The sequence below is a fragment of the Letharia columbiana genome (genome assembly GCF_014066305.1).
Source record: "Letharia columbiana isolate WasteWater2 chromosome Unknown Sc0000051_s0, whole genome shotgun sequence".
Lineage (NCBI taxonomy): Eukaryota > Fungi > Ascomycota > Lecanoromycetes > Lecanorales > Parmeliaceae > Letharia > Letharia columbiana.
Window position 1 is genome coordinate 229,565 of NW_023501095.1, and position 9,062 is coordinate 238,626.

Here is a 9,062-nt window from a genome sequence, read left to right on the forward strand (position 1 = left end):
AATTTAATAATTAATCGAGTAACTTTAAACTTTATTTCGAAGATAATAATAGCTAAGATCTTCTAAATATATTTCTAAATAACGATATATAAGTTAGATATAGTTGTGGTTGTGGTAGATAGGTGGGGGATGGATGGTTTAAATTATTGAAAAATTTCGTATTGTGGTGGCCTTGGCATTAAGGTGGCCCATACAAAGTGTAGCGTGTTCCCATACGATTATCGCACTTTCGTTTCCCCGGCGGACAAAGTCCACTCTGCTCGTATGCGACTCGGATATTTCCAATCCGTACGGCGTCGCGGTATACTTTCACTGAAATGATAAATCCATTTATGATACTATCAAAGTATCTATGCTTCTAATAAAACGATGAATCTATTCATGATCCTATCCAAGTATGCTTCCACTGAAATGACATTCGTACAGCGTCGCGGGATACTTCCACTGAAACGATGAATCCATTCATGATGCTATCGAAGTATGCTTCCACTGAAATAATGAATCCACTTATAATACTATCGAAGTATGCTTCCACTGAAATGACATTCGTACAGCGTCGCGGTATGCTTCCACTGAAATGATGTATCCATTCATGATGTTATCGAAGTATGCTTCCACTGAAATGATGAATTTATTCATGATGCTATCGAAGTACCTGTATGCTTCCACTGAAATGAGAATCCATTCATGATCCTATCGAAGTATGCTTCCACTGAAACGACATCCGTACAGCGTCGCGGTATGCTTCGGATGAAATGATGAATCCATTCATGATGTTATCGAAGTATGCTTCCACTGAAATGATGAATTTATTCATGATGCTATCGAAATATGCTATGCGCGTGACGATACAAGATACAGCTACCGACGCTGGTGGGAAGTGATTCAACGACGGGGAAGTGATTCAACGACGGGGAAGTGATTCAACGACGGAGAATGCCCGGAAACTTTAGAACGACACCTCCCTCACGTTGGACCGACTCATCCGGCTCCTATTCCCGGACGCCCCTTCCGGTCTCAAGGCCTAGCAACCTGATCCTTTCCCTCGCTTTCCACTCGTCCAGCGTACCAGCTTTCACATCAGGAGAGCCCGATCCCTCAGCCGGCGTATCATTGGGACCAATGGTTCCACTGGCCCTGCGGGGTGGAACAGACGCTTCTTCCAAGGCTTCGTCAGAAAACTCCGTTGGCCATTTAGTGTCATAGTCCCTTGGATTAAAAGGTGGGCTTTCGGGGTGGATGTAAAGCTCAATTGGTCGTCCCGATTGAGGCTGGATACAATCCTGGTATTCCCTCGCCCAGTCCTGCGACTGTTTTCTCGATACTTGGCCTGACTGAGGACCGCCCGTCTGCGTGTCGCTCGGCGGCTCACTTGCCTTTCTGACGTGATCTTCCAACTGGAGCTTTGTGGTAATATCGGGCGACGGCATTGGTGGCGAGATACTACCCAGCATTTCTAATTCGGGATACTCCAACCCACCACCCTCGGAAATACTCGAGCGGTTGCCACGAGCCTCATCGGCAAGGCGTCTCTGCAACTCCTGGCTCTGGCTTTTGTAGAGGTTGCTTATGGTCGAAAGTAATTGTTTGCCGAAAGTCATACGGTTTGTCTTCCATTTCTTGCCGTTGCTCAAGGGAGAGGATCCGTGTTCTGAAGAGACTTTAGGCTCAGTGCCTGGCGGGGTAATGGCGAAGTCACGGGAATACACTTGGTCTGATTCTCCAGCCGGAGATGTAGACCGCTCAGGGCGAGTGTGGGATGGGTAGCGTGCCCACGATGATGCTCGAATCGTAGAGGGAGATTTCTTAAAACCTTCGCGCGTGGGCCTTTTGCGAGTATTTGCTCTCCTTGGAGGCAGAGCGTATGCGCCCAAATGTGCTTGCAGATGCGCTCCTTCCAATGGTTCTGGTACTCGGCGGTCCTGTGTACGCAGAAAGGATGAACGTTTCCGAGCCTTTTGTTCAATTGAGACTACTGTCTTGGGGTCAAGCTGTCTTGGCTCAACCGAATCTGGGGACGTACTTCCAATCCTGGTGTGCGAAATAGCTTTGTCTTCCTGCGAATGTTCCCGAAGCGCCCTCTCCCATATAGATGTGGCATCTTCTTTAGTAGGAGATCTAGCACCATCAAGGTTGCTGACTCGGCGTCGTGGAGGGTTTGTGAGGGCCAACTCGGCAGAGATCCGCTCCAAGTCCTCTCTAAACCGACTGTTTTTGGGTAGTGTGTTTGCCCTCGGCATTGGGGAGATGCGTGTCTCGGCTGCCGCAAGCTCGCGGTTCATCAGGCTTTCATTGCTCGAGTGATAGCTTGTCTCTACTGTGCGTCGTTCAAGGTTGTCTAGATCGACTGACTTGGGCCTCGATGCAGGAACACTTATGATTTCTTCGCTGGACTGGAACACCTCGAGTGGATACAATCTGTCTGAGAGGCTGTGGAAATGCAGCCTTGAGTCTGGTGGGCTGGGGGGCAAACTTCCCGAACTGTAGACCGAGGAAGACGTGGGGTGAGTTGCTGGAGTCTTGAATTGCTTACCACCGCTGGACGCCGAGCTCGATACTTGACTTCGAGGTATAACAGAAAACATTCGTGAGCTACTGCCACTCGTATAACTCCGATCCCGCCTGGGATGCTCCAATTGAGGTAAAGAGACGGAAGGCAGCAGAGGCCTAGATGCCAGGCGTTGAGGTATGTGCATGTTGAAGAGATGGACAGGGTCATTTCCTTCTGAGCGACCCCTTTGTCTGGCGAGAGATCCAGCTTCTTCAGACGTTGGTGGGCTGTAACCTTTTCCATCCGTACCCCCGAACGACATCTCCTCGCTACCAGGGCTGCAACAATGTCCATTTGGGGAGCTGGAGTGGGTGTCGGTAGTGGAGTGGGTATTGCTGTGCTTGGAATGGACTGGATGCCCCCATAGCCCTGAGGTCCCGTGAAGCAATTGCTCGCTAGCCGGTCGTATCCTGGTGTCGTAGACTCCTGGAAGTCTCGCAGAACCTAAGGTGCTTCTGTGTGTCTCGTTCGCTTCGTTTGACGAAGCACCTTGGCGAATATCGGCAAACGAAAGCCGCCAGTCTCCTCCGGCCGCTGAGTCGCGGACTGTCTTGAGATACATTGGCGGCAGATCTGGCGCTGATGATACTCCAGGCGTGTTCAAGAACTCGGGATTCGCCACGTCAATCTGCAAAGCCTTGGTTGAAGATGGCACATGTAAGATAGTATTCGACCGACCTAGGGGTGAATGTGATCGAGTCTTTAGCACTCGTATGGGACTATCGTCGTCACGAAAGTTGTACTTCTGCGTAATACTTGCTCTCCGGGCGTTCTCGACTTTTGAGTCGACGGCCTGTTCCTCGGACTCCCTTGCCAGGTTGCTGCCTCTCTGGACCAACATTCGAGAAAGGGCCACAGCGGTGTTCTTGGGCGCATAGACTTGAGACAGAGTTCGCGGGTCCAGCTCGGCATATGCTGACGGAGACTCTGACCTTCTAATGGCGTGGCTGAGGTGTTTTGGACTGATTTGAATAGAGCCTTCATGTCGACCCCAAGTGCCTTTAGGAGTCTTGATCGGCACTGCATCTTCATCGTAGCTACCGTCACTGATCTTGCTGCCTTCATCGATATCCTCTTGCACCCTTTGATGAAGAGCACGCTTCAGCTCTTCCCGCCGTTGATATCCATCTTCGCTGAGGCTGCTATTCAGCCTCGTCTTTGAACTCCGCTTGGACATGCCAGAATCGCGTGACATCCTTTTTCGAACCTTGCTTGCAACGTCGTGAAGCCGGCGATTACTACCCCTACGATGAACACCTGATTCCGTCTCATGTGCTGGAGCCATGTCATTTCCCGATGCTGTGGAAAATTCATGGGCAACGTCGTTTTTGGTAGCTGAAGCAAGACTTTCGGCAATGGGTTGAGCATTTGAGACATTCTCGTGACTCGCGGCTCGCGACGGAGTATGACTTGATAAGGCGAATCTTTCTCCTGTCCGCGAGATGTCAGTCAGTACGGCCGGTTGAGGCTCTGGGGATACGGCCCGCCGGAAGCTACAACAATTGAAAGGGGCCATGGATGGATGTGAGCGGCAGTGATACAGAGAGAGGGGAATACAGCAGTGATGAAGAAACTTTCAAAATTATTACTGTAAGGCTTTGCAATATAGTCAATGCTGATATGGATTGGCTTGCAATGCTGATTTCGTGTCTAATAGAAGAAAGAGGAGTAAAGAATTCCTGGTTGCCGTGTCTCTGCTCCTTCTTCTTTTCGGAAGAATTAGAATCATGGTACTGGACCAGGAATACACAGAATTACGGAAGTCGCAACTCTTCTTGATACCGAGCGAACATCGAAACCCCTTCATGCCGGTTAGAGGTCTGACGGAAGAAATGAAAACATTTGGGTCCCATAAATGTCACTTCAATTGTGATTATCTAGTTGCAGTTCTGAAGACCGCACTGTTTGTTACGACACCTGGTTGAGAGGGTATCAAAATGTACATCCGCTATGCCAGGTTGAAAGCGGCTCCAAACACCGCACTGTTTTTTTTACCGCAGGATACCCGGTTGAGAAGGTATCAAAAAATGTAGATCCGCTATGCCATGTTGAAAGCTGCAGGTCTATATCGCTTTTTGAAGGTCGCCAGCGGGCAACGCCAATTGTGTGATCGTTGAGATCAGGGTCATTAAGATAACCGCAATAAATTCATCGAGTCATGTTGTTGAACATTTAGTCATAACGCATCAAGCCCTAAGAGGACTTTGAATACTTCTGCCGGTAGAACTTGGCAGCGTTGACCATGTTGGTCAAAGCAGCTTTGGTCTCCTTCCATTGACGGGTCTTCAGACCGCAATCAGGGTCAACCCAGAGTTGATCTGGCTTAAGGTATTGTAGCATTTCCTCGATCCTATCCTTGATCTCATCTTCGCTGGGGATACGAGGAGAGTGAATGTCGTAGACACCAGGGCCAATGTGCCTGGGGTAGGCTTCGTCGACGAACACTTTTAAGAGCTTTGCATCGCTCTTGCTGTTTTCGATACTGAGCACATCTGCGTCCAAGTCTGCAATGGCTTTGAAAAAGTCTTGAAACTCGGAATAGCAGAAGTGGGAGTGGATCTGGGTGGAATCTTGCACTCCAGCGACGGAGAGGCGGAAGGACTTGACGGCCCATGAGAGGTAATTGTCACGCTCCAGACCTTGGCGGAGAGGCAGACCCTCACGAAGGGCAGGCTCATCGACCTGGATGACGTAGACTCCAGCAGATTCGAGGTCAACCACTTCATCACGCAGGGCAAGAGCCAATTGCTCGGCTTGTACTGACTGATGGATATCGTTGCGAGGGTATGACCATCTCAGACAGGTGATAGGGCCAGTGAGCATGCCCTTCATGGGTTTCTTTGAGATGGAGGCCGCATATTTCGACTCTTTAACGGTCATAGGCGCAGGACGGGATATATCGCCAACAATGATCGGAGGCCGTACGCAGCGAGAGCCGTAGCTCTGCACCCAACCGTGGGTGGTGAAGACGTATCCAGTAAGACGTTCGCCGAAGTATTGGACCATATCATTGCGCTCTGGCTCACCGTGCACGTAGACGTCGAGGCCGAGCTCTTCTTGGATCTTCACGACATCTTCTATCTCCCTCTCGATAAATTTCTCATACTCCTCCTCGGAGATCTCGCTTTTGGTCAACTTGTTCCTTTGGATTCGGATCTCCTTGGTTTGAGGGAAGGAGCCAATCGTGGTAGTAGGGAACAGGGGAAGGTTGAGCTTCTCCTGCTGCTGGGCAATGCGTATTGGGAATGGTGACTTTCTGTTGAACATCTCTTCGGTGATTTTTGACTGGCGTTCCTTGACCTTGGGGTCGTTCGTACGCTTTGAGGTCGCTTTGGCTTCCATGGATTTGGCATTGGCTTCCAATTCCTCGCGTACGCTGGCAGGACCATCAGTCACGGCCTTTGCAATGATGGCCAGCTCCTTAGTCTTCTCGACTGCAAAGCTAAACCAGTCTTTGACATCCTCATCCAACTTCTTCTCACTCGCAAGCGTATGGGGTGTATGGAGCAATGAACTCGAGCTGGCGACGATGACACGATCTTTGCCAAGCTTCTGCACTACCGTCTCGACGGTCTCAATAGCTTTCTTGAAGTTGGCTTTCCAAATGTTACGACCATCAACTACTCCGACAGACAGTAACTGCTTTTCGCCAAGAGCGCCGATGACAGTCTCGAGCTGTTCTGGGTTTCGAGCAAGGTCGATGTGAAGGCCATGCAGACTAGAGAATGATGGGAGGACATCGTAGTTGTGAACAATGTCGCCAAAGTAAGTAGCAACCACTAGTTCTGGGATCTTGCCGCCAAGGCTTGACAATTTTTCATAAGCTGGCTTGAAAGCATTCCTTACCTTTGGAGGCAAGTCGAGGACAAGGCAGGGCTCATCGATTTGGACCGATTCAGCACCAGCTTCTTTCAGCTTGACCAATATCTCCTCATAGAGTGGGAGTAGCTTGTGTAGTAGACTGATTGGTACAACGTTCTGGTCGCGGTCTGCTTTGCCAATGGCAAGGAATGTCACTGGGCCAACGAGGACAGGACGTGTGATGATGCCTGCTTCTTTGGCCTCAAGGAACTCCGCTACAGGCTTGGGGTTTGATGAAAGCTTGAAGTTTTGTCCATCTTGGAATGTGGGCTTGACGTAATGATAATTCGAGTCGAACCATTTTACCATCTCCTGTACGACTGTAAGCAAGTTTCTAGAATCGTGATCAGGATGGAATTCAACGGACCAAACTGGGAACATCGACTGCGGCAGCTTCGGGTGTCTGAGGGCTCTGCAGGCCTCTACCCATAGCGAAGAACTCATCGATTGGGTCCAGATTGTGTTTAGAGTACTTTTCGGGTATGGCCTGCGACTCCAATCAGCCATCAAACCCCATTCACGCACACTGCGCACAGACGATGCCAACTCACCCCGAATAGCTGGATGTGGTCCAAGACATGGTCGTAGAATGAGAAGTCATTGCTGGGAATGATGTTGATGCCGGCCTCTTTCTGTATCTTCCAGTGCTCTCCACGGAGACGCTTTCCTTCGGCGAGAAGCTCTTTTTGTGATATCTTACCACCCCAATATGACTCTGTGGCTTTCTTGAGGTCTCGATTGACTCCCATGCGAGGGAATCCAAGAACGGAGCTGAAGGGATCTTGAGCAGGTGTCTCCGAGTACAAAGGGTGGATCTTTGCTTACGATTGAACCATTTTGGCGGTCAGCTTTCGAAACAACTTGAAATGGAGCAGACGAGGTTTGAAGGATTGGAAGAGGGAATGTAGAGTGAAGATTGAATTAGAATGGTTATCAGAATGGTGATGAAGAGATAAAGGAAAACTGTTTGTAATAAGAAGGTGTGAGAGGTGAAAGTTGAGAAATGAGAGTGGAGAGATTCGAGGTGAGATTCGGCGAGATGTGTGAAGTTGAGACCGAGTGAGGCTATGTGTCTGTTTGTTAGCGCCCCACAAATTTCGTGCTTCCTCGGCCTTTTCATTCGCTTCGGACTCGAAGAGGATCAGCCGGTTATTCTAACCCTAATCTGTTATCGCCTTTGCAGGGATATTGCTGACACCAGCTGAGGTGATGATGGATTCATCGCATCCTTCATGCCTTTTCAAACTATTAGTCCTCAAGCCACTGCTACTTCATTGGCTCCCTACACAATTTTTAGTCTCTTCGCGTACACGGCTGGTATGAAACAAAAGAATCGACAGTAATAACCATGCCGATCATTATCATCCCAACTTGGTGTCCGCCCTCCCGCGAGCATTGGGAGCTCGTCACATTCCTCTGGCAGTTCTTCCCGATCGTACGTTATGCCATCCGCAAAGGTCGAATGTCTTTCACTAATCCAAGCTACGCAGTTCACCTTGTTCCAATGGCTCGTCAAGTACTATCCCATGGGCAAGACCTCGACCGCATCTTCCTTCAATGTCCCCGGCAAGATTGGGTGGGCCACTATGGAGGCGCCTGGCTTCATCACCCTTTTGTACTTGATGTACGCTCTGCCGAAGCAGGAGGGGATTGAGAGTCTTCCATTCACCAATTGGACTATGGCTAGTTTATTCGTGAGTACCCCCTCGCTGCCTTGAAGACATTGATACTGTGTGTTTGATGTGTTGCTTACTCCTTGCGTTCCTAAGGCGATTCACTACATCTACCGCGCCCTCATCTCCCCACTGTTTCTGAATCCCTCAATGTCACCTATCCACATTTCAGTCTGGGCTTCGGCGCTTAGTTTCCAACTGATTAATGCCACGTGCATTGGAGGCTGGCTCGGCGGATACGGCCCCACGACACAGGACGAATGGACCGGTGCTGCAATGAGACTTGAACTCGGCCTAATGATCTTTGCAGTTGGTCTCCTGGGCAACATGTATCACGACGATGAGTTGCGCGAGATCAGGAGGGCTGCAGCGCGGAATCAGGAGAGAAAGCAGAAGGCTCGGGGCGAGAAGGGTGACGGGAAAGGTGTCGAGAAGGTGTACATGGTCCCTGAGAATGGCCTCTTTCGTTTGGTGTTGTTTCCGCATTATCTATGTGAATGGATTGAGTGGGGTGGATTCTGGATGATTGGGGGAATGGCCTGTGTGCCTGCGAGGACGTTCTTAATCAATGAGGTGGCCACCATGTTGCCGAGGGCCCTTGATGGCAAGCAGTGGTATATCGAGAGATTTGGAAAGGAGAAGATAGGAAGCAGGAAGGCTATCATACCAGGCATACTATGAGATGGAGGGAGAGCTTTACCCACCCAGTCATGCCATTACACTGCGATGACGAGGCCGGCCGCTGTTCGAACGTTCGGAGGTTGGATACTGGGAGAATGAGCCAATACAGTATCGAATTGATGAGTTTCAACCCCCGAGAAGATGGTACTAGGGACCAGAATACGTGCCCGAGCAGTGCCGTGTTAGAGCACTAGGCGCTGCTCTAAGAGCACTCTACACTACGACTCAACGCACGAATAGACACATGACCCATGGTCCAGAAATATGATGACACGGGCCTGCTGTATCTTGACAAT

General features: G+C 49.9%; 3 protein-coding genes across 3 annotated transcripts; 1 reads left to right on the forward strand and 2 right to left on the reverse strand.

Moving 5' to 3' along the window:
* Window positions 1-992: 992 nt before the first annotated feature.
* On the reverse strand, window positions 993-4,358 carry HO173_010674 (uncharacterized protein; the record flags this gene model as incomplete). The annotated part of the gene is made up of 2 exons (XM_037312559.1): window positions 993-3,982; window positions 4,310-4,358. 2 exons carry the CDS (start codon window positions 4,356-4,358, stop codon window positions 993-995), a joined length of 3,039 nt encoding a protein of 1,012 aa, XP_037160607.1.
* Window positions 4,359-4,744: 386 nt separating this feature from the next.
* Window positions 4,745-7,248, reverse strand: HO173_010675 (uncharacterized protein; the record flags this gene model as incomplete). The annotated part of the gene is made up of 4 exons (XM_037312560.1): window positions 4,745-6,724; window positions 6,780-6,899; window positions 6,964-7,183; window positions 7,238-7,248. 4 exons carry the CDS (start codon window positions 7,246-7,248, stop codon window positions 4,745-4,747), a joined length of 2,331 nt encoding a protein of 776 aa, XP_037160608.1.
* Window positions 7,249-7,760: 512 nt separating this feature from the next.
* HO173_010676 (uncharacterized protein) lies at window positions 7,761-8,766 on the forward strand (the record flags this gene model as incomplete). The annotated part of the gene is made up of 3 exons (XM_037312561.1): window positions 7,761-7,847; window positions 7,903-8,106; window positions 8,182-8,766. The coding sequence occupies 3 exons, from the start codon at window positions 7,761-7,763 to the stop codon at window positions 8,764-8,766; spliced, it is 876 nt and encodes a 291-aa protein (XP_037160609.1).
* Between the last annotated feature and the right edge of the window lie 296 nt (window positions 8,767-9,062).